The following is a 25,685-nucleotide window of genomic DNA, read 5'->3' on the forward strand; positions in this document are numbered from 1 at the left end:
ATGCTGTAACCTGTGCTGTGACCATCCCCACTTTTATTACCCACTTTTATTACTTCTTTTTGTTTTAATTCAGCTTGGGGACTACATCCTTTCCTCCCCAGCTGGTAGCAAGGGGAGTGAACTGGGATCCACGGGTGGGCTTCCCCAGAGCCTGGGGAGGGGGGTCTTGTGCAAGTCCATAGCAGCACTTGTGCCTGGGCATTGTCAGGTGCTGATGGAGCTGATGACTACAAATGTTGCAAGGCAGGGAGTTGGTCTTCTGTCTGCAAAGTACACCCTATGCAGCAAAAATAAATAGAGAAAGAAGCAGGTTCAGCCTCATAGTTTCTCTAAACTCTGCTGGTGATTTATACTTCTCTGGACTTCTAAAGTTGGTTATAAATCAGGAGTCTGATACAAAGCCTGATATTTCCCGATTTTCCCCATCAGGCTTTCTGAATAGAAATTAATAATTATACAAAAAATTGCTCTGTAGTAATTAGTGTTCACCTTCTCATTCTTCCTTTATTTTCCTTCTGAGGATACCCAGATTAAAGACATTGATGGGAAACCAGAAGCAAAAGAAGACATGCAGTTAATCTCTCCTTACAGAGATGAGAGCTGTGCTGGGGGATGTAACAAGAAGCTACTGCCTCCGGAAGATCCAGGACCTGGGCTTCCTCCTGCCCTGCTGCTGGAGTCCAGCTTCTTGTGCTCATCTCAAGCAGAAGGATGTGGCTGCTGCTTTCCCACTTGCAGGCATGGGACAGTGACAGGGACAGCTACACAGGTGGTCACAAACAAGGTGCTGCCTTCAGTTGTGCCGTCTTCATATAGAACTCACAAAAGACCTTAGTGCAGACCAGCTGGTCCAGCTTGAAGGTTGCAAATGAAGAGAAAAGCACAGTTTGGGGCAGACACAGACTCTCTCCACCCCCAGTGGGCATCTCCAGGCACACAGGGGGTGACCCATGGTCCCCCCCAGCCACCAGCACCGAGACCATCTCTCTCCTGACTCTCGCCTGCCCTCCAGCAGCTGGCACTGGCTCCTTGCAGCCCCTGCACACTCTGCGTGAAGAGTGAGAGCACACAGAGAGACAGTTCCAAAAGGTTTTATAAGATGAGAGGGTGACTGGCTGAGGGGCTGAGTCAGGCAAGTGTGCCTACTACACACAACTGACCCCCTTTATACCACCCTCTGTCTGATCCCCCATTTTCTCCTTCCCAATCCCCTTCCCCTAGTAATTCCTTCCTAAATCTTGCTAAGTTCTACAGGCCCCCTTTCTGCCACTCCCCCCCCACCCCCAACCCGCTCCTGCCCGTCAAATACCCCAAATCCTCGTATTCTTCTTATTTGCCCCTTCTTATCAGTAACAAAGTCCATGTGACCCTTTCTAAAGCTACCCCTGAAGCTCCTCAATGGCTCCTCCATCAATCAGTAACCGGAGACTTTCAGTCTCTGGCATTGTCTGCACTGTCCCTTTACCCACCAGGTTTGTGTCCTTGTTTATCACTTCCCCTTTATTACTCCCTTTGCTTTGAAAAGATCAGGTCCTTGGTCAGATAACCTTAAACAAGCAGTTGCTCTTACCTTCCTCTTACCCCTACAAGGTGTGCATACAGGGTTTAGTCTTTCTACATTGCCTACTTTCTGGTACTAAAGGTCAAGATCTCGCAAGGCAACCGAGGAGATAGTCCAGACCACATTGTTGGGAATTTACCTTTGGACTCTTGAATATTTGTTTTGTCTATATGGATTTTTGATTTTACAAGAATTTTAGTGTAGTTTTTTGATATGGATCTTGAAAATACAGTATTTTGCTTATGCATATTAACCAGTCAATATTATAAATTCCTCACAAAGTGGTTTTGCTCTTCATTTGAAAAAGTCCCCACCCTACACCCCCTCCCCCCACCCCCAAGATCCTGGAAGTTTTTTAAGGATAAGCAGAGAACAAAGGTTATGTGAAGGTCCTACTTAAAGTATTTTTTCATTTAATTTACTATAGTGGCTCTACAAGTAGAGAGAAGGCAGAGATAGAAATGTGTCTCTGTGCCAAGTTAGCTTTTATCTCAGAACTCCTGTTCCGTGCAGATGTATGTATGTAATAAAGAAGAGCCCCAAAGCAACCATATAGGGAAACATTTGAGTACTTTTCTAGGTTATTTTTTGATGATAAATTGTGGGATTTTGGTAGGTAGCCAAGATAGAGAGAGATAAATCAGTTATTTTTAGGGTCAGGCTAGGCATACAGATGTCCTGGTAGAACTTTCTTATTTCCTCTAGACAACGATAATATAATCAATCAAATAATATTACATTAATTAAGTCATCTGCTTAGTAGGAAATTTAGCTTCTGCCTCCATTGGTGCTACACACCCAGCAGTGGAGTCTTCCTCCCACTGCAGCTTCCCCACCACAATCAGGGCACTGGCTCCTGGCACTGGGATTGTGGTTCATGTTAACCTGTGTACCAGCTATTCCAGTCTCCTTAATTGCAGCCACTTGGGGAGTGGATTAAGAGGGCACAGTGAAAGAAAACCAACGACCATGGTTTCAGAATTTGGGGATAATCCAAACCTTACCACCACCTCCTATTTTACCTTTCTTTTTAGTAATACGGAGTTTTATTTCTACTGCTTTGCTAGTCAAGAATTGCTCGATGAGCTGCAAGCTTTGCCAAGGAATCACCATCACGGGTTGCCTCTCATCACCCGAATTCCAAGCACCTGGCAAGAGGTGGGTAGGAGCACCAGAAGCACGGCACTTTGCCACCAGCTGTGACACGCTAGGGACACGCAGGCCAGGCTGCCAGCTCACTGAGTCCCCTCAGCTTTGCCCTTGAAAATCCTTCCGTTCTTCTGCGTGACCGCTCTGGTGCTGAGGGGGGGGGGGGTGGATGGGTGGGTTTAGTGCTGGACACGAGCACAGCGGGACCCGAAAGCCCCATCGCGGACCGTGGAGGGGGATTTCACCACCCCCCCGCCTCCTCTCTCGGTCCCGCCCTCCGGAGGGGCGGCCCCATGCCTGGCCCCGGCCCCTGCCTCGGCCCCGCCTCCGCGGAGCGGCGCGGAGAGAAGCGCGGAGAGGCGCGGAACCCTGAGGAGCTGCGGAGATGTTGAGCTCACCCTGGGCGCGTTTCTACTCCAACAGCTGCTGCCTCTGCTGTCATGTCCGCACCGGAACCATCATCCTCGGCATCTGGTACCTGGTAAGCGGCCTCGGGATGTCCCCGTCCCCACGTCGTCGTCGAGCCCTCCCGGGGTTTTTTTCCCCACGCAGGGTACCTCGGGGAAGCCTCTGCTACCCCACACCCTCCAGTTTTTAACTCCTCCGTCTGGGCTTCAGGACATGAGTGAAGAGCTGTCCCTGGAGGCGCAGCATTAGTGGTTTATCGCTAGTCCCAGGGGCTGCTCGACACTTGGTTACTCAACCAGGGGAAAGACTCGGGGAGGAGGAGAAGGAGGAGGAGGCGAATTAATCCCTCCATTCCTCTCCGGTCTTTGACAGTCTTTTCTTAATCCCTTGGGTGGCAATGCAGGAAAAGCGGTTTTGCCAGAGCCGGCCCTGCCATAGTCACAGGGTTCGCAAAGGTGTCACAAGAATAAAAAGAGCTGGCTGGTTGCTGCAGGTCATGGACTTCTCAGTCCTCACCATCTCATGGTGGGAGAAATCGGTCTCGGTCTGATGGCAAGGCTGTGCAGAGCTGTTTGCCAAGCATCATTTTTCAAATGATTGCAGAGGAAGTAGATTAGACCCAGGCTTATTTGCTAACTACTGAAATTCCCTTCAGAAGCAAGTGAAAAGTGCAGGGCTGGCCTCCATTGCAGGACAGCTCATTAAATAAATTCAATCAGCGTAATAAAGACTAGGTTGACATTTGTGTCCTAGAAATCAGATAAAACGCTCTATTTCCTGTGAAATACATATTGCACCACTGAGAAAAAGGTACATTCAGAGAACTATTCTTTGCTCCTGGTTTAATGAAATACAGTTAAATGCAATATCCACAGCCTGGCTGCAATGAAGTTTCGGTAACTTTTAATATGACCTGAAAGCTTTTGAACATTTCTTCCAGGATGCTTGTTATTTCTTTCTGCTTTTCACTGAATGAAGCCTTTTCACATTGGCTCCACAAAGACAGGGATACAGATATTTTAGTTGTTCAGTGAACCTAAAGATATTTGAGGAAGAGGGAATTAAGCGCATCAGCTGATATTAGATACAAAGAAAAGCCTGACAGCTTTTTAGACTTTGCTACCTATCGAGTTGCTAACATTGAAATACCAATGCCCTGATTTCACATGGTATTTTTCTGCAAAATATGTTTTCTAAGTCACAGGTATTTCCTGATTTACACCTTTTATTACTGTGCTCCTTCTGCTTTTATAAATTTTTCAGGACTGATTTCTAAGTGACTTCAAACTGACAACAACAACCATTTCTTTTTGTGCTTTCTCCCCTACTGAGAATATTCAGATTTTTACGGCTAATTGTTAAGTATAGAAATTCAGACACACGTTGATGATGAATGCTAAAGCTTTTCTGCTAGGTTACAAAGTAAGTCAGCAAGGGGTCTTTTCACTACACCAACATATATTCTGTATACTGTTTGCTATGATGCTTTATAGGAAATTACTTGAGGAAAAAATATCCCCCTAGAGAATGTGTGGTTTTCTTGTTGCCTTTTCATATCTCACTACCTGTGAGGTGTAAGTTTTATCACTTCTATCACTATGAATACAATGAATCAGTAGTAGAACCTTCTGGAGGAGAAAAAATTCATAGCCTCAAAGTGGTGGTAGGCTTTTAAAATAACACTTTTTTGTGTTCAATCAGTGCTGAGTTAGTATTATTTCAGGAGGCAGAATTTCATGTCTGAATAAATGTGGAAAAAGTAGTGGTTTTCTCTGGGATGATGTTTTAGCTCTTTAGTTTTAATGTTTTCGTTGTATATTTGGTATCCTATAAATAGTGGAGAGAGTGGGGAGCTGAGTGCAGGGGGAGTCATCAGGGCTGCATGATGGGAGCACTTTCCCACATAGGTAAGGGGAAGGAACACCATGTGCATTTCCAACACATGCCCAGCAGCCATGGACACTTACAATGGTCCTATAAAGTATCATTAGCTGGGAAATAAATATTTAAATTTGTTTTATCTTGGAACATAATGGATCTCAGAATGCAAATGTTTCTATAGCTATTGTGTTTCTGTAACTTCTTCCTGGCAGAGCCACAGCAACTGCATCTAGAATAATGTAATATAGCATTACATGACAAGGCAAAACAGTATACATAATAGCATATACTTTCTGTCACAGAGCACTGAGGTACTTCATTGTAAAAAAGTAATTTGTAAAGGGGTGGAGCAGCCAGAGGAAATTTCCTCAGAAGAAAAGTATAATAGGGTTGCAGAAGAGCCTGCACTTCAGGAACTGGTGTGCTGCCTTGAGAAGAAAAGCTTGAGAGGGTGCTGCAATGTTGAATATAAACACTATGCTGAAGATTAAAATGGCAGTAATATGGCTGTCTGGGGGCTAATACTTATTTCAAGACCTGAGGACCAGTCTGGTTCAGCTCACTGTTAATCTTTGGTTTTTTTTATCTCACTGGCATGGACTTTACACTTCTTTGTATTAAAACATGAAATCCAAAGGTCACAAATAATACTGCAGAAACATTTTTTAGCATAAAGTCTTACAAGTACCATAGTTAAAAAAACAAAAACAATCAAACAAAAACTTTATCAGTGTGCTCTTCACAGCAATGACACTGCTGAAATGAACCAAAGGCCGTTCTGGTTTAACCCCAGTGCCAGGGTCTGGGGGGAAGCTGACATTTTTTGTCTGTTCCAAGTGACTCGGTTGGTATTTGTGAGTTAGAATAACATCCCCATCAGTAACAGCATTTATAAACACAGTGTGTCTTCTTCCTGAGTAAGTTGACTCCATTTTCTTTATCTAAAACACAAAGAAGGAACAATGTCAGGCAGTGTCACGGAAGGATTTTCCACTCTCTCCACACGCAGCACTGGGGTTTACACGCGCCCTGAGGCTCCACCAGTACCACGTGGGACAATGGGAATTATTTCACATTGACTTGGGTTGAGGGGGAAGAACAAGAATTAAAAAAAAAAAAGAAATAAAAGTAGGACCTTTCTTTTTTGAGCTATGTGTGCCAAGTGCTGCCTGCTGTGCCTGTCCCTCCATCAGTGCCCTGGGCTTGGGCTGCTCCCATCAGACCCCAGGGTGCCTGAAACCTGCTGCCCCTGAGCCACCCCAGGACCCATCCAGCCCAGCCAGAGCTGCCCAGGACTGCCTTCCCTGATGCTTCCCAGGGCCCTGCAGAGAGTGGCTAAAATAGAAGACCAAAAATCTTTTCTAGCAGTGAGTTACCAGGCTGTGCATCTCTCTCTGAAGGGTGTATGGTAAGAAGGTAAATCAAGCTGTGGAAAGCTCACCGTGGACTGGGAGCTGTAACATTTCAGTTCTGGATGTTTCTAAATAGACAGTTGAAAACATGCCTAATTTCTGTCTGCATTCCAGTAATTCCAGTAATTTTTAAATAAAAGTATTGATTCCTTATAGATGAGAAAATGTTCGGGTGGTGGCCTCTTTGTACTATAATGGGTATTTTTTTTTTACCAAGGCATGTAGTAATAGGACAAGGGGTAATGGTTTCAAACTAAAAGAGGGTACATTTGAATTAGATATTAGGGAGACATTCATTACTGTGAGGGTGGTGAGACACTGGAACAGGTTGCCCAGAGAAGTTGTGGCTGCCCCCTCCCTGGAAGTGTTCAAGGCCAGGTTGGATGGGGCTTTGAGCAACCTGGTCTGGTGGGAGGTGTCCCTGCCCATGCAGGGGGGTTGGAACTGGATGATCTTAAAGGTCTCATCCAAACCAAACCATTCTATGATCAAAGCAAAAGACAAGCACTGCTTGCTGTGGCCTCACTGATTTACAGGTTGAACACCCTACAGAGATCAGTAGAATATACTTGACCTCATGTCACACAGAGGCTCAATATATATTTTGTGACTGGGCCACCCTTACTTCCTCATCTTTTCTAAGCCCCATGTGAAGCACCATGCATGGCAACATGCATAAGTACCAGTTAGAAGATTAATGAAATCTTCAGGCTTACTTGGAAGGGAGTAGAGATCATCACTGAATGCTCATCTAAACAAAACATTCCTACACAGCCTTTCAGGCTGCTCCCTCCCAACTCCTGCAACCTTTACACTGTCTGACACCGCTTATATCAGGAAGGAGTTGTAAACAAGGGTTCCTTGAACAGGGTGGAAAGGTCCTTTCAGGAAAAAAAAAGAAATTCTAAGAAATGATGATATTATTAATTATTTTCAAACCTGTGAGAATTGGGAAGTTTTGAAAACTGGAAAAAAAAATAAAAAAAAATGAACTGAAGCAGTAAAAAGGGGGAAATTGCACCATTAGAAAGCCTGCTGTTACAGTAAATTGGCAACTTGGTTATTCCAGTGCCAGGTTGTGGCAATTTGAATGAATACAAGTACAAAGCCTTGTGTTCTACTGAGAAAATTAGCTTTCTGTGCTTTTATATGGAATGAAATGGGCTAATAATAAAGGATCTCTATCTCTGTATGAATAGTCATAGCACACCAGCCAGCTCACTGAAGACTCTGTCCCTTCATGTCAGTCAGGGATGTCACTTTCTGTGTCCTACCAATGTGATATAGCTGGGATGTTGGGTCAGGTGATGCTGCAGGCAACACCACCTTGACCACCTCCACCAAAAGTCCCTTGCTAATAGCACTGGGGAAAGAAATCTTGCAGAATGGGGCTCACTGGGGGTTCAGGAGATGATTGATATACTGGGCAGTATATTCAGAGGGAACAGCTGGCTGGTACCATAGAATCATAGAATCATAGAATTGGCTGGGTTGGAAGGGACCTCAGAGATCATCAAGCCCAACCCTTGATCCACTACTGCTGCAGTTACCAGACCATGGCACTGAGTGCCACATCCAGTCTCTTTTTAAATATCTCCAGGGATGGAGAATCCACCACTTCCCGGGGCAGCCCATTCCAATGCTTGATCACCCTCTCGGTAAAGAAATTCTTTCTAATGTCCAACCTAAACCTCCCCTGGCACAACTTGAGACCGTGCCCTCTTGTCTTGTTGAGGGTTGCCTGGGAAAAGAGAGCAACCCCCACCTGGCTACAAGCTCCATGCTGATCTTCTCTGTATCATTCCAATTTTAGTATATGTGCTGCTGAAGTGAGTGACATGGCTGCTTCCCATCCCTTGGTAGGAGACATAGAGTCAGCAGCAAGTGAGATTTCTCCACTGGCAAGTCATGGTAGAATCAGAAATTACTTGAGATTCACAGTTTCTGTAGTGGAAATGGCTGCAGTGATTAAGTATTTATGTCTCGAGTGCCATGTCATTATCATTGGCTTTTCTATTGTCTGCACTTAGTTTCTTAAAATGAAACTCAAGATCTCAAAAAAAAGAGCAATACTCCCAAGTAACTAATTGGAGATTTACTGGGCCCATGCTTGTTCTTGAGGAGAGTGGAGAAAAAAAAAAATGAAATTCATTATGAATAAAGAAAAATGTGAGTTCTAATTTCAAAGGCCTCCTGGTACGACTGATGTACATGTTGAATATCCATCTGAGACAGGAATCGGAGGAAATTCACGTTATTTCCTCTTTGGGTGGATCACATCCATTTCATTAACTTCAAGACCAGCAGGAGATAAATGACAGATCCTGCACAAAAATATCTGCTCAGGGCCTGCATTGTGTGGCTGAAAGCATATGTATGCATTTTAGACATGATAGAGCAAAAAACAAAGACCAGCACTGATCATTAGCATGAACAAAATGTACCTTGTCTGAAGGACCTTCTCAGTAACTCCATTCTGGTTGTAACTTACCTTAATACTGTAACTTAATACTAGATAGTATTAAATAAAATAACAGTTAACTCCTCTGAGAATGGCTTCTGGAGAGCTCCTTAAAGTACTCCTTCTCACCATGCACAGAGTCTAGTGGGTTTCTGCAGTGCAGGACCTCATCCCACCTCCTTTCTCCAGTTCATGCTTCAGGCCCTCTTCAGTTAAATTACTAACTGTGTGGTTTAAATTCCTCCCATATGGCACTTTATTTGTAAGACCCTACTAATTCACCTCTGGGTGACAGAATCAATCCATGAACAGGCTAGAAAGATTATCTGAAAAAAGGATGGATTCATTGCAATGCCAAATCATGAGTTACCTGTGCTTCCTGTTCTGAGTGAAAATAGCCAGGTTGGTGTTTGCTGTTTTGCAGAGAGGAGCAGAAACAGTATTTTAACAGAGTCCTTCTCAGAATCTGTCATATATCTCTGAGTTTATTACTGGGCTTATTTTAAAAACTTTTTAAGTCACTAGAGGGATAAAATTTCTTGTAAGCATCTTTTGGACAGCTTATGCATTTACAGGACTGTTTGTTAGTCTGTAACACAACACAAGGATTTCAGAAAATGTCTTTAAGCTCTAATCCCTTTACATATGCAATTTTTCTTACATCCCCAAATGCCATGCTAGGATTTTTCACAGAGTATATGGATCATTGCAATGATAGCTGATAATCTGCACTGGTTGTCCAGGATAACAATACAGTTGTCTCTTCTCATCGACACAGTCATGCAAACCTTTGTGAAATACCTTTTCTTTTTTTTCTTTTTTTCTTTTTTTTTTTTTTTTTTTTGTTTGTTAGTAAAGTCTTCAATTGGATAATAAATTCATTGGGATTACAAAGAGCAGTTGTCTCCCTCCAGTGAGAAAACAGATGGTTGGTTCTAAGAGGAGCAGAGTTTACATAAATGACTATGAAAGGAAAGAAACCCAGTGAGAGTCTAGTATGCTATAATTACACTTGGTGTTTTATTAAAAAATCATGAATGTATTTATATAAAGGAGAGGGGGTATTACATTAATCAAATAAGATGTGTTTAGAAGTTCTGTTGAAGGTTAATATGTATCTCCTAGTGAGCCAGAGGAGAACACATTAAGCTCCGTAAACTGATTGCTGATTAGGCTGACGTCAGGGAAAATGCAATTAGTCTTATATATTCCTGGACATATGGAACGGATGTTGCAAAATAGCCAAGAATTAATTTCCTTGATTGCTTTCTTTTTCTCTGGTTTTATTGTGAGGCTTATGCTTTGACTGTAAAACTCTGAAAGTTTAAACTGGTTGAGGCTTGAAAATTTGCTCAGGAGTTTCTGTGCTGTTCTGCAGCTGGGCTGGAGGTTTAAAGCCCCAAATCGCCAAACAGCCTGAACAGGAAGAGAAAAACCAGCTTGTTGCTGCAGGTGTGAGTTTTCCTGGTGGATCTGAGGTACTGGATCTGCCAGCAAGGGATCACCAAAGGAATACTCTGGAATTGAGCCTAGTGCACTGTTCCTGGGCCTCCTGTGGGTCTGCTCTCTTTCGGATGTCTGCAGTCATCCTGATCCCCTGCCTTAGAAGAGCTTTTTAAAGTGCTGTGGCTGTTTTCCATTTCATGCTGAGCAAGGTCTTGTTCTGTCAGAAGATATATTAAATTACTTAAAGCAGACAGGATAAATGCTTTTGACATTAACACAGGTTTGTGGAAGATTTTCACCTTGTGGAGATGCATTTTCCAGCCATGAAACAGCTGTGCCCACACTGATCAGATTCATGTGATCACATTGTTTACTGTTTCAGTAATTGTCTGTACTGTACCATCCTTTGCAGTGTGGCTGCTTCTGCCTTGCATAACCAAATCCCTGCCTTGGGATGCAGAGTGATGCAAGGATGCAGTTTAGTGCTGACAGCTGTCCTCATCCCTCGCATGACTTTGGTGGAAGTTGCCTGTGGTAACTACATGAGAATAATTGATCAAAGTTTCAGTGTGTTTTGGTTTTGTTGCGCTTTTTTTTCATTTGTTTTGTTGTTGTTTTTTGTTTGTTTGTTTTAATTAAGTGGGCATATGTGGCACACTGCCAAGAGCTGAGGCAGGCTCCTCTCAGCAATGCAGTAACACGTGTCCAAGGAGGCTGGAAACTGGTCTGCACACAGACAGCCTCATGGGCTGGTGTGGGAAAGGCACAGTAGCTGCTGGCCAGGGCCAGTTGCCTCAGGCAATCCAGCCCAGTTGTTGAGCTCCTCAGTTACTGCTGCATTAACTGGCCCATCCTCTGTCATGAGTCCACACTAAGGTCCAGACCCATGGGAGCAGCCACGACTCACATAAACAGCAAGACTTTGACTAGTTTGCCCTCAACCTTTCACGGTCACCTGCAGGACTCAAAAATACATTTCTGGAAGCCAAGGAAGCCAAACAAATCCCAACTGGCCAGCTGAACAACTCTTTCTAATCAGGTTTTAATGCAAACCAATTATTTGCTAGCTCTTCACAGCATCCTGAACTGAGATGTGCTTTAGTAGAAATTGTGAGTCAGTCTGGCAATGCTATGACTTGACCATGGGTACATGATCATATTTCCCTAGGGCTCAGCAGAAGACCTCAGCAATCATTTTCAGGACTTCATTCAGATACAGGTTTAACTTTCTTTAAATACAATGCAAAGTGACAAAGAATCCATAGACAAATTTGCATACAATTATCCTAAACCATGCACAGACTAAGAATCAGTATGTAACAAATCACTCCTTATCTCTAGGGAGGCAGAAACCTCTAGTGTGCATCCTGCACAGCCTGTCCATCTAATTTTTTCTTTAAATAAATGCAGTCATTACCACATTTCATTAATAACAGACCTCTTGTGATTTGGGTCTTAGGACAGTTAAAAGGCTGGCAGCAGGCAGTAGTTGAATCATTTGTATAGAAGAGTGATGATAAATTATGCTGGACTTCCTATATCAATTTAATCAGCACAGCCCTTAAAGTTCAGTGCTTAGTGTCATTGTAATAATCAACATTGAAATTATATATAAAGTCTGATTAAAATATTTTATGCAGCTTTCTATTATATAGAATCATAGAATCATAGAATTAGCTGGGTTGGAAGGGACCTCAGAGATCATCAAGTCCAACCCTTGACCCACCGGTGCGGTTGCTAGACCATGGCACTGAGTGCCACATCCAGTCTCTTTTTAAATGTCTCTAGGGATGGAGAATCCACCACCTCACCGGGCAGTCCATTCCATTGCCTGATCACCCTCTCCGTAAAAAAATTCTTTCTGATATCCAGCCTAAATCTCCCCTGGCACAACTTAAGACTCTGTCCTCTTGTCTTGTTGAAAGTCGTCTGGGAAAAGAGACCAACTCCCACCTGGCTCCAACCTCCTTTCAGGGAGTTGTAGAGAGTGATGAGGTCTCCCCTGAGCCTCCTCTTCTCCAGGCTGAACAGCCCCAGCTCCCTCAGCCTCTCCTCATAGGACCTGTGCTCGAGTCCCTTCACCAGCCTGGTTGCCCTCCTTTGGACCTGTTCCAGGACCTCGATATCCTTCCTGAACTGAGGGGCCCAGAACTGGACACAGGACTCGAGGTGTGGCCTCACCAGGGCTGAGTACAGGGGCAAATATGCTCTCTATAATATGCACTCTGTCATATGCTAGTCTGAGCCTGCCTGGATCGTTCTTTAATTTCTCATGAGTAAAGTGGAAAAATAAGCAACAAGAATTGCAGACTCTACCCTGCCTTCATCAGATCAAGGAACATAAAAACATAATTGCTTCTTCTGATATGAGTAACGCACTCCTTATTCCAGTGCACTGTTTCAGGTAGGAGCCAGAAACGTGAGCTTTGAGAATTCACGCAGAGAAATAAGAAAGAAAAACTTGTACAGGGACAACATTTTCATTTTTTCTCCTGTTATTCTAAGGTTGGGCAATAACTCAAAAGAGAAAGACTTATCTTTTGTTTTTAAGATGCTTTGTAAAACAACTAAGCACTGAATTTCCTGAATAAACAGTTCATCTTTTTTTTGTATTACTCCAACCTTTTGGCTTTAGTATTAATGTCTGTAATTTTCATCGGTGAAAAGGATTTAACCTAACTTCACGTGGCCATCTTTCTGTTTTCCTTTAGACTGTTATGTGCTTCATTGGGTGAAAAAATAATGAAGTGTGGCTGTGTTTCCTTCCTTGGACCATTCATTAATTTCTGCATTACTAACACATCTGCAGCTTGTCCTCCAGCACTGGAGAGTTGAAACATCTTCATCAGCATGAGGCTTAAACAGCAAAAAAAAAAAAAAAAAAAAAAATTGTGACAGGTATCTACACTGACAGCCAGGACTCTTCTATTCCTCCTTTCCTAGGAGCTCAAGGCACTTGACTGAGGTGAATTCAGAGGTAGCTCCTGGGTCCTGTGCACCCTGCTGGGGAAGGTGGCTGATCATTGCTACAAGATCTGTAAAGAAACTTGGGCACACAGGGAGGAGGACACATCATTCCTGCTCATGTTGTAGCAGTTAGACAGCTGTAAAATTTATTGCTAAAATGTCCTCCTTATTTCCTCTTTAATCAAAATTCAGAAAAACAAACAAATAAAAACAACAAACTCTTCCTAACAGACAGAGAACAGATAGAAATATCTGCCCATATGACCCCATAAGTCATGTATCTTATCATCAGTGCTAACAGAGAAGCTTAGGAAATGCACCTCAGATAGTGCAGATCTACCCTGAACTATTGAGTTAAAAAATGATCTTGATTTTTTTTTCCTTTTGTAGGGTCTTTGTGTCCTCTCAATGAACAAAAATGTTCTTGATTTAATACTATCTTCTACTCTAAAAGAAAAAAAGCAAGAAAAATGCAAAGAATATGCCAAGTGGGAAGACAAAGGTCAATGGAGAGAATTAAAGATGTTGCATTAGCTAACTATATATTTTCCATACATTTCTCCCCTTTTTTAATACTAATAGTGACCTCAAATATCAAAATACAATAAAATATTATTCTGTTGTTAATTTAGTTTTAAGCAGGAAAAATAGTTTAAGACCAGGGCTTTGTTTCTATGGAGTGAAGACCTAGAGTCATACCTTGATTTTTTTTTAAGAGAGATATAGAGGGCATGGGAGTTTTGCTTGAGGGTTTCTTGAATTTTATTAAAAATATTTAGAATATTCCAGTATTGTGGGGTACTATAAATATGCTAGAATGGTGTGTGCCAGAACTTGGCTAAGGTTTAGGATCCTTGGTAAGCAATACCTGAGGATGGCTCACTGTTCAGCATCCTCAGATAAATTTGCTGTTATTTGCTGTTATTTGCTGCTTTGTTGCAACCATTTTTGTTCAAAAATATAATTTCCACTTTCATCTGGTTGCTCATGCCATGTCAGGTAAGCAGCTATAGAATAAATTACAGTGATGATTTTTTGTAGCTAGCTGCCCATATCAACCACAGAATTCATGAATACAAATTACAGAAAGTTGAGGGGGGGCTGGCCAGAATGACTGTGTTTTCATTTGATCTATTTTTTAATTATTTTCTACACCACAAAAACAAAGTTTTTGTTTGGACTTTTCTGTTTTATTCCCCTTATCTAAAAGCATGGGGCAGGGGGTTGTACCCAAATATTACTGAGGTGTTCACTGTCATTAAACTCTCTGGAACTGTAAAGGGCCCTCAGCTGGGAGCAGAGGCAGTGAGTTAGTTCTACACCAATGCAGAGATTTAAGGAGTGTGCTTCAGTGGATCCTTTGAGTTCAGTGAAGCTGAAAACAGACCCAGAATTAAAAGTGGGTTATTTATTATATAAATATATTTATTATATAAATAAAGAAATCTTTCACTGCATAGACAACATCCAGACAGTTACAGGCACAGATTCAGTTATAAATTTCACCCTTGATATAAACAAAGCCAGGGGGTTTCCTTGCTTTTTTAAATATAAGGATCTCTCCTCACCACATTAGGAATTCTTAGGAGAACTGTAGTAGAACATTTGTAGAGGGGACCCTGTGGGCTTCAATAGAAAAACTGGTGTATTTTTAATGTGGTGTATCAAGTTAAAGTAAGCTTAATATTTCCTCTTCTAAGCTCCTTTATCAGAGCAATTTTATTTCAGCTCTTGATTGCAAGCTGGAAAATTAAACCATTATAACTCTTGACAATCCATTTAGTATTTACAGACATCTACATAACCCACAGATGTCTCTGGCTTGAGCATTTCTCTGTCTGCCTGAGTCAGGAGTCAGCAAAATATCTGTGTTAATGACACAGTCTTCAGAGCTACTGGAAATAGTTTTATTCTAGATAAAGTATGATAGATATCATGCAGCAGCACTTCTGGGAAGGGTCTGAAATCATAGTGGTACTCATTTTCTCATCACCTTTTGATGCAATAGTTCCTGACACCCTCCCTCCCCTGTATTTTATCTCCATGGGTCATCACAGTTCACTGCTGATTTCTGGAACAAATTACGTGGAAATGAAGGCAACTCATCAGTGGCAGAGGTCTGAAATTTTAGTGCATTATCTTCTGAACATTGTCTGTGGAAGCCAGGAGGTTGCTTCCTTGCATCCTAAATGCTGCACGTTCCTTCTAGCAGAGCTGCCTCACATCACCATAAGATGCTGGTTCCTTATTATGGTAGAGATGGAAGCAGTGGCAATGGCTGTACTGGTCCTTGTACTGGCTTTCTCCCTTATGCCTGCATATACCTTCTCCCACACAGTTGTTGCTGGTTTAAATATTTCTACTCAGATCTGAAACTGTAATCAAAAAAGATCTCCAATATTTGGGCTATCTATCTCTTCCATAATATTTCCTGTTTTCCTCCTCTTCGTTACACATTCTATGGTCTTTACAAGGCGGAGTTATTTCCCTCATCCACATTGATGAGAAGGTGGTTATATTCTGGTTGTCAGAGGAGTGAGATTTGGGGATTTTTAAAGGTTATTACTTTATTTCTGTATCAGGATAAGAGGACGGTTGCGCAGTGCTAGGTAGGACTTTGTATGGGATCTTTGTCCCTTCTTCTTGTTGGGGTGCTTTGGGCACCATCCTGTAAGGGCTGAGCCAAGGTGCAGAACTGGAGGCAGATCCTGGTGTCCATCAGCAACCCCCAGAATGCCAGGGGATGAGCCAGGGCCAAGGGCCATCCAGGAGGCTCAGCCAGGAGCAAAAGGGGATGATACCAGTGACACAACTGGCCACAGGCTACATGGGCAGAGCCAGTAATGCCTGTTAGTGCCCCTGGGGATCCTCTCCTGTGACTGTGGGTAGCACCGTGGCCATAACCAGCAGCAGGACACAGTGGTCACAGTTCTGTCTTGATAATGCAAAATATTGCATTTTATTCACACCACAGAACACCACCCTGCTGCATGTTCATGCTGTTTCTCCACCCATAAAAGGAGGACAGCATGTCTCATTGGGAAGGGGTAGGGCTTAGTTGCTTACTGAAACTTTGCATAATGAAAAAGCTTTCTAAGCATTGTTAATTAGTTGTTACATCATTTGTTGCTGAAAGAACGGAATATATCTTTCAGGAACCCTATTTAGAGAGCAGAAAAATCTCCTTTGCTTTTCCTAGAATAGAGATTTCAACTCTCATGCCAACTGCAGGTATCAACAGGGAATCACTTTATGCTCTTGTCCTTGATTATGTGTCCTTGGAAGATGCTACATCAGTAAGTTTTTAGGCACATTAAATTTATGCTTTAAAGCATTTCTTGAAATTTAACACTTGCCTCACTTTCAAAACAAATGAAAAACTTGAACAAATATAATACATCCAGCTGTGCACACATTTCTTCACTGAGGAGAGTGAGCAAATAAACACATGGTGTATTTCATTTGCACTGCTGACAGCACAGTTGGAAGGTGCTCAGAGATCATTATGAGGATCTCAAGAGAATAACCTGAGAGAACAGAAAAGTGATGCACTAAAGAGCATTAGAGAGATTCCTACTGACTGCAGCAGACTTCAGATCAGACAAACAAAATCTGTGTCTTATCCAGAGACTTAAAGGCAATGCTGACAGACACGTAATTTGAATCTGGACATATCCATATGAAGAAAGCAGAGTGCCTAGGTCAGTATTTTATGAATCTCCCTGACTACATCTGTAAAAAGGATTAAATTTTAATGCCTTTAAAATAGCAACACTATAAATTTATAGTTTCTGATTGCTCGGTTATTTTGAGAACTCTCCTTAAGTAACATTTATTACTGGAATATGTCCTCTGGCTTTCCACAAAAGAGTAAAATCAAGAGCAAGATTGCAATGTAAATTTATAAGCAATGTTGAAAATTAGTGGAACTTATGGAATATAACTTTGAATCTTGATAGTACTTTGATGTGTCTTCAAAACCAAGGCAAGACTGTCTGTGGCTACAGCATTCCCAGCACAAAGCTGTTAACTGTTCTATGACAAAATGCAGTAAGGAAGATTTCTACCCTACTTCAGACAATCTCTTCTGCTGATTCTTATTGTTCAGCAAGCTGCCTAAACTAAATTTGCTTGTACTGTAATTTAAGTCTGCTACTTTACTCACCTCCAAGTGGATCTCATGAAAAGTCTGTTGCCTCCTTCTTGTCCTGGCCTTTCTTCACATTAAAGGCTGAGAGCATCTCCTTCCATGTTTTCCTTGTTAAGAAAACCTCTTGTTTTTTACCTGTCAGTCACACATTCCAGATGTCTGATCACCCTCTGTTCTGTTGCAAGATCTTCCCCAGGGCTTTTCTTGGTGTGTTTTAGAAGGACTTTGAACTGAACCCTTTCTGTAGAGACCTTGTGGAGGCCAAGTTGGAGGAAGATTCGTGTGTCTAATACTCATATTTCTGTTGAACTGCCCACCACCATGTAGCTACAAAGATGAACTCATGGGATGGCACTGAGTCACGTTCAGTTTATTCAGTCATACCTGGACTCCTCTCTGAGGAACTGTTACCCACTCAGTTATTTATCTTCTTGTTCTTCTGCTTCTCCTCTTGTCACAAATGTGATGCTTTATGTTCTTTATGCTCAGAATTATCCCCTGTTGTGTGAATTCTGCCACAGTTGGTCAAAATCTTATCTCTTAAAGTACTCACAGCTTGGCATTGTCTGACAAGAAAGATTCAAGTCATAAATTACTGGAAACTAAATCTTTCAACAGTATTGGAAAGCCCTAATCAATGTGCCTTCCATCCTAGCTGTGAATCCTTGGCAACTGTAGTTTCATTGCCACTCTCCTGCTGGCTGTGCACTCACCTCACCTGCTTGCACTTTGAACTAAAGAGAGTTTCCTAGCTCATTTCTGAGAACCTCAGAATGTCAAAAGGCTTGCTAAGATGCAAAAAGATAATATCTACTGCTTTTTTCCTGCCCACAAGGCCTTCTACCCTTCCAGAAAAGGAAAATAAGATGAAATGATTACAATTTGTCCTTGACAAGCCCATGGTGATTGTAGGTTATGACTATCTAAGTTTGAAGTGGGAAGAATGCTCGATTATCTTTTCTTGGGTTTATTTTATTCTTAAACCTCACAATCTAGCTACAAGTTCTTTATGGGATCTTCATGCATTGTAAATGAATAAACTGTGCTTTCCCCCTCTTGTGAGCTCAATCTGTTTTCAGTTTTTCAAACAGATTTGGTATAAGCTAAATTTGATGGAATTTGCCTATCAAAACCCATTAATCTTAGCCAAGAAATCCTCTAGTCTGTTTGTGTCTTATTAGAGTTTGTGTTCCTACACCTTTTTGTTGTGGTTAGTAACTTATGATCAGATTAGGATGACCCTGAAGTGAGAACCAAAGCAATAAAAGCCCATCTTTCCCAGCATACTCCAGTATCAGCTTTCTTGTCTCCATTTCCCCATTCATCAGTCATCTTCCTTGTTCTGTAAAATAATTTTTAGCCACGCTGTGTTGTTTCCCACTGAGCAATCTTCTTTCCTGCAATTAGCTCTGTTCACTTCAAAGTGTTAGTAGGATTTTGTTCAGATTTGTTTTAAAATACAGATCTTGGCTACTTCTGCATTCCTCTCATAGCTGATACTTGCCAGTCCACTTCTACTGAATAACTCAATGCTATGTTTTTGCATTTCAGTCACTTACTGCATTTTGTAGCCAAAGCCTTTGTGTATGTGAATGTCTCTCTGAGCCATAAGACACAGAAACATGCACACCAGACACTGGGCTCACATTGCCACCTACGCCCATCCCCTCAAGGCTTCCTGATCTAAGTAGCTTGGTTAAGCCAGCTCATCACTCACAGCCTCTTTTAAAATAGTTTCTTTCAGCCAATCAGCTTTTCTTTGATCATCTAGCAATTTCACAGGGCCTGTCCCCAATTCCAGCTCTGTCATGATGATAATTCTTGACTACAACATTAATTGGTAACAATTATTGGTTTTTATTTATTTTAGTTTTTGCTATGGAACAAATTGAAGTGGATGTGCTAACGTTTTATAATCTAAAAGTGCAGGGGCAACTTGTCTGATGGTGTGGGAGAGAAAATAAAAAGGGATAATCTGCGTTTTGTTTCACTTTCCTGCTGCCACTTGGGGAAGAAATAGGTCTTTTTTACACAAACACGGAGCAGCTGGTTGCAATGTTAGTTAAGGGCTGTACAGCTGGAAAGCAGCCTGTGCTATGGTTGTTATGGACTGTTGTGGGTATGTCCTGCCCAGAGTTTTTTCCAAGATGCTTTCTCAGTCTGACCCTTTTTCTGTTTTTTTCTCTAGATTATCAATTCAGTGGTTTTGCTGATTCTGCTGAGTGCCCTGACTGATCCTGACCAGTACCACTTAACCAGTGCTGAATTAGGGGGTGAATTTGAATTTATGGATGATGCCAGTAAGTACAAACTGCCTAAATACTACTACTCATTTCTTCAGCATTTATGTAACTGTCCTATCATTTCAATAATTACTGTCCTTTAATTATTGTGCCACCTCACTATTTACAGATGCATTTTTATCATGAAAGGTGTATTCATGGCATAGTTAAAACTGGTTACCCAGTAATAACCTTATCTGCAACCTATTAGTAATCCATCTGCTCTGCCGTGCCCTGGCTTGGCAGGAGCAGAGACAGCCCTTGCCATGGAGATGTTATCCCTGAGCACGATGCTGAAAGCCTCAGGGGATTTTGCAAGACAGGGGGGAGATACAGAGTCTCTGCCCCTCCCAGCACCGTGTCCCATAGTGTCTGCACACGCATAAGAACCCACATGGCTCTTATGTAAGTGGCTTAATGTGTTAACTGATGTACAGATTTATACATCCCCATGTGCGCATGACATGACTTGCACAAACCTGCTGTGATAGGTGCAGGTGTAACTATTAACTGTATGGTCATAGGCATATCAGTGATAACAGAGGGCTGTTTCCTTCTCTCATCAAAGGACATGACAGAAAATCTTCAATACAGTTTCAGGGAATGGTGAGCCAGGGCTCATGTCTCCTGCAAACACCTCCTGTCTTTTGCAAATGTTTCTTTCTTCCATGACTGTTTCAAATTGGTGATATTTGGTTTGTTGATTTTCTTAAACCATTTAATTCATATCTAGAAAAGTTTTCCTTCAGTGCAGTGTTTATTAAAATGTCTGTGTTTTTTTCATTTGTGTTCACAAGTTTGTTCAATGTTTCTCTGCTAGTTTCTCTGTGTCCTGCTAGTTACACTGGTGCCTTGCTGCTCAGACTCACACCCATCCACAGCAAAAGGCTCAAAGTCCTTCCCTCCTTCATCCTGAAGACATTAAAAATATCATTAGGAAAAAGAATAGTCTTACACATGAGAAAAATAATTGTAGCCATGGTGTGTCAGATCTGAGTGGGTATCAGTTAAGGGACACTTATTTCCACAAGGTCTTTAGGGCAGATGTGTCTTGAGAGTTTACATTTAATGAATAATAATAAGCAACTGGTCCTTTATTGTGTCTTCACTGAAAAAACACCTACAACTTCCGATGAAAAATCTTTTTATATAACTGGATTTAAGAAAGTAAGGACCATAGTAGATACAGATGGGATCCTAGCTGATTCTGATATATTAAAACTGACTGCCTCGTCCTAATTCTCAGAGATTAACCTTGGTAATGACTGTCTGTCAGGGTGGTTTTATATAGCCAGCATCAGAGTCCTGCCAGTGCCCAAGGCTTTAAAATAGTAATTCTGTTTTGTAATGCAATAGCTGTCAGATCAAGTACATTGGGGATTTCCATTTATACTTGAAATTTGTATTTTCTATATTTTTAATTGTCTCTTCTGAAGTGAACACTGAAAGACTGTAAGAGGATGGCTTGTGGGCCAAGCAGTGTCCTTTGCATTCTGCACAGGGAACATTTCACAGGCAGTTAAATTATGAATGAACATTTGAATTAATGTCTCCTTTTATTCTCTTTCTCCATCCAGTTTAATGTCTTACTGACTAAAGGCAGCTGAATCAAACTACTGGCCTGTATAGCTTATGAAAATATTTGGCAGGAGATACATTTTTTTTCTTTAAGTATGGCTACGTTTGTTCAAACCTGAGAAAACGTTTACTTACAAGATAAAACATCAGATGAACTTCCACATTCTCACTTATTTATTTTTTTTGTTTTTTAAAGAAATGTGTCCCAACCCAGCCGCATGTGTTGAAAATCTTAATAGTGAAATGATGTGCATGGAATAGAGAAAGAAAAATAAATTTTTATGCCAATGAAAGTCTCAAAATTGTTACCTGTATGTAGTTGTGTTGACAAATAATAATGATGGAAATACTAGTAGCTATATTCTCTTTACTACTTTTGATGCTCCTATTAATAGCAAACAACAACAAAAAAGCAAACACAGAGTTTTCTTGTAAAATGTTACTCCCTTTTGCTCCCTCCTCCAACAGACTCCTCCCTCCTCCAGTAGACTCCATCATAAAAGATCTGAAAATATCAGCTGGAAAAAAACTTACCAGCTGAGTCACAGCACTGAAATTATGGCTAACCTCAAGTTAATGACAGATTTCCCTTGACTTCCAAGAGACCAGGATTCCCCAACATTTGTATTCATGTTTATTTTTGGCTGTGCTCAGGCCTGGTTTATGGAGACTTTTCAATTTGCTGTTCCAGCAACGGGAAGAATTTCTGCCACGGGCAAAACAAGAGCCAGTCTAATGCAAACTGCTTGAAAATGCCACTGCAGCATTAGTTCTTCCATGAATTTGGCCTCATCCTTAATTTCAAGATTTGTTTCCCAGGGCAATACCAGAGGCTCCAAAATCCCTGTTAGATTAAGCAGAGAAAGGATTTATCTGAGCACTGAGAAAAAGATGTAGGTTATATCATTTCCCTTCTATTCTAGAAAAGGACACAAGAGAGGGAAAAGTCTGCCAAGACCTGCCATGCAATGGGTGGAGGAACTGGAAGACACCAGTGTGTGTGGTTTGGCTGTCTCTCCCAGACATAAATGCTGGGATTCCTCCTCTGCTGGATATTTAGCTGAGCCCACTTAGGCTCATCTTTCTTTTTATTATTTCCTTAGGACCTGGGGGAGTTTATGAACTAGAAAGTGGCGCAGGAAAAATTAGAAATGAGTGAGCTGCCCAATGTAATACTGCTGCTGTTAAAAAACTAATGATCTCTGGGCAGGAGATGGAAAAGCCCTATAAATCATTTTGACTTCCCAGAGGATTTCACCTGAGCCTCCTGCTCAGCTTCTCCAGAAACATGGACCATGATCCTGACATGCCAACAGCCCAAACAAGCAGTGAGTGTTGCTTGGTTTTATGTACTGCCTTCACAATGTCACAGATGTCTGTGATGCTATGAAGCCCCCTGTGACAATAAGGACTTAAATCCTATGTGTGCTGTATAGACACTGAGGGCATCTTTTACACCAATGCCAACAACTTAAGCCAAAACCCTCTTAGGCTGGGGAGATGAGACAACCACGTGTCTCAGGGCAGGGCAGGATAATGTGGTGCTCTCACTGCCGAACATGACATGCACCCAGGGCTTAAAAAGATTATTTCAAATAGAAAAAATGTAATAAAGGAACCTAATTACAGCAGGCTTGGACTTCTCCTGAGAGGTGAAGGGAAGTGGAAGAGTAGGTACCCTTCCTGCTTGGATCTATGAGCACAACCTGTGTAGCATGAGCCCCATGTCACGGGGAGGAGGAATAAAGCAGATCCCTGCCCCAGCATAGCATGTTCAGGGTTGCACCTTCACCCCTATCTAACCTTATCTTCTGGAGTACATGAGATGGGCTCAAAGGTGCAGAAAACTCTTTTGCTCTAATTGGCCTCCTTCCTTTGCTGGAGAGAAATTACCACCCCATGTGGGTTGTGACTGAGGGGGCTGCATGGTGGCTGGCAGCAGTGGTACCAAGCTTGCACAAACAGTTTGCAGAGTGAGAGGAAGTAATCCTCAGCTAGCAGCAAGGAGGCCAGGCTGCTGCAGAAACAAGGCTGGAAGGGTGAGCCAAACCTGCCAAAGGGCTGCAGGCTGCTGAGCAGCAGATTTCTGGCCCCTGTTGTTAGAGCTGTGAGCCAGCAATCAGCTCCAGGGCTGGGGCTGCTGATAAGCTGGAGGTTTTGAGGTCTCTATCATTCCACACAGGTCCTGGCTCAGGGACTGGCCTTGCTGGCTGCTCCCTCCTATCCCTGCAGCACCTGCCACCAGCCTCCTCTGCAAGAGGAGAGGGGAAGGCAAGGAAATGCTTGTGAGATGGGTTCAAGAGAGCTCCAGCTGCAGGGCTTGCCATGCATTGCAAACACTCCATGGCAGAGGCCCATCCCCAGCAGCATCTTCTCCCCAGTGTGGCAGCAAGATATGATCTTACTGTAAGTTATAAGAGGAAAAAAAAAACCCAATTGTTTTCTTTAAACCTAAGCAGAACACTCAGAAAGCAATCTAGAACAATAGGCTGTATAACCACTGCAGTGGTCCAAGTACAGCCCTCCTATCTATCCATGAATGCCACACAAAGTACAGCATGGCCGGAAAAAAATTCAGACACCCTTGTTAGCTCTTCTTTTAATGTGCTACATATCATGTTGCATTCTGACTAATTGAAGCTGACACTGCTCAAAAAACCCAAGGAAACCTTAAATGAAAAAAGAACCAGCTTGAGCCAACTAGGACTTGGCACAGTAGAACACAGCTAGAGAGACATTGGAGTTGGGGAGGATGAGTGTATCAGAGCAGAACATCAATGTGGAGTCTATCTCAGTTGCCAGGCTCTGGCTCTGAGCCAGCACTGCTGTGATCATGAGCAAAGCAAGGGCTGTGACAGATGCATCTGCTGCAAGTGACAGTGACAGCAGCTTCCCCTTGGATACAGTGAATAGGTGACTGGGATAAAGAATGGACAGAATAAATACAAGAGCAGTGCGGTAAAACTGATGGTTAAAATAAAAACATTGATCCAAGAGCCTCCTTTACAAGAGGTTCAGCTGAGGTTAGTGGCTACTGGCAGCCATTTCCACTTCTCTCCTTTTCTTTCATTGCCTCCCATGTTGGGTCTGTCTGGTGGGGCTTTGGTACTGCAGGAGGCCATAGGTGTGGTCTGAGAAGCTGCAGGAAGTTCCCCGAGCTCCAAATTCCTGACCTGCCCCTGGCCAAGGCCAAGCCTAATGGTGAAACCACTTCTGCAATTAACTTGTTTAAGAAAGGGAAAGGAAACTGCTAAAAGACCTGCAGGGAGGAGATGAGAGCAATCACTGAGCAGAGTTGCCAAGGTGAGTGAAGGAGGGGAGGAGATCCCTGCAGCATGTGGTGAGATGTCAGCTGTCCCCTTCAGCCCTTGAAGGACCGTGGTGTCACAGCAGATGTGGATCTGCAGCCATGAAGAACCCCATGCCAGGGGAGGTGACTGTTCCCAAAGCAGCTGTGAGGGACTCCATGGGCAGCCCGGACTGGAGCAGTCTGTGCCTGAGGGACTCATGTTGGAGGGGTTCCTGAAGGACTCTCCCCTGGGAAGGACCCCACGATGGAGCAGGGGAAGACTGTGAGGAATCCTCCCCCTGAGGAAGAGGGAGAGGCAGAAAACAATGTGAGAGGAACTGACTGCAGCCCACTCCCCCTTGTGCTGCTGTGAGGGAGGAGGTAGAGAAATCCAAAGCAAAGTAATATGGGCCTGGGGAAGAAGGGAGTGGGTGGGGAAGGATGTTTTTAAAACCTGGTTTTGTTTCTCATTGTCTTGCTCTTGTTTGACTGGTGAAAAGTTAAACTGATTTAATCCCCAACTTGACTCTTTTTTGCCCATGACCACAATTGGTGAGTGAACCCTCCTGTCCCTGTCTCAGCTCACAAGCTTTATGTTATGTTTTCTCCTCCCTGTCCCACAGTGGGGAGAGGAATGAGTGAGCAGCCTTGTGATTCTTTGTTGCTGGCTGGGCCTAACTCACACCACCTCCAGTGTACCTGGAGTATTCACAGTCATTCTGATTTCACAGGGTGTGCGTGTGCAGACAAAGTTAATGACCACACAATTTAGAGTGTCAGTAGAGGCCACAGTGCACTTTACTAGTAAAGATTTGTTTCACGGGTGCTTCTTCCCCTTACGAGCAGAATTCAGATCACCTCTAGCAGGCACAGCACAGCCTTAGAAAGATGACTGGGAGTGGCAAGGCAGCTCCGGTGCCTGCACTGGAAGTCTGGATTCTCTACACAGTCAAAGAGGAGAAGGAAGTGTCTCTAAAGAGCAATTAGGATGCACTGAGATGTCATACCCTGAATTATGAGGGAGGAACTCAGCTGCCTCCTGATGGCATTTCCAAATACCTCCAAGCAGAGATGCATGGAGGTACTGGGTAGGAAGCAGTG

At 42.7% G+C, this 25,685-nt stretch overlaps 1 protein-coding gene and 2 long non-coding RNA genes across 3 annotated transcripts in view; 1 reads left to right on the forward strand and 2 right to left on the reverse strand.

The window, feature by feature from the left end:
- LOC139793411 (uncharacterized) overlaps positions 1-9,720 on the reverse strand; it is a 410,787-nt gene extending 401,067 nt beyond the window's left edge. The window contains exon 1 of the long non-coding RNA XR_011724599.1: positions 9,674-9,720. This is a non-coding gene — a long non-coding RNA (uncharacterized lncRNA). The remainder of the gene's footprint in view (positions 1-9,673) is intronic.
- Positions 479-3,039, reverse strand: LOC139793412 (uncharacterized). Its single transcript, XR_011724600.1, has 2 exons — positions 2,710-3,039; positions 479-854 (listed from the first exon to the last, which is right to left on the reverse strand). It is a non-coding gene; the product is annotated as an uncharacterized lncRNA (long non-coding RNA).
- LAPTM4B (lysosomal protein transmembrane 4 beta) overlaps positions 2,972-25,685 on the forward strand; it is a 59,437-nt gene continuing 36,723 nt past the window's right edge. The window contains exons 1-2 of the mRNA XM_071738043.1: positions 2,972-3,191; positions 19,624-19,735. Coding sequence (XP_071594144.1) covers positions 3,096-3,191; positions 19,624-19,735 — 208 coding nt within the window. The 5' untranslated portion in view covers positions 2,972-3,095. The remainder of the gene's footprint in view (positions 3,192-19,623; positions 19,736-25,685) is intronic.

Source organism: Heliangelus exortis, chromosome 2 (genome assembly GCF_036169615.1).
Source record: "Heliangelus exortis chromosome 2, bHelExo1.hap1, whole genome shotgun sequence".
Lineage (NCBI taxonomy): Eukaryota > Metazoa > Chordata > Aves > Apodiformes > Trochilidae > Heliangelus > Heliangelus exortis.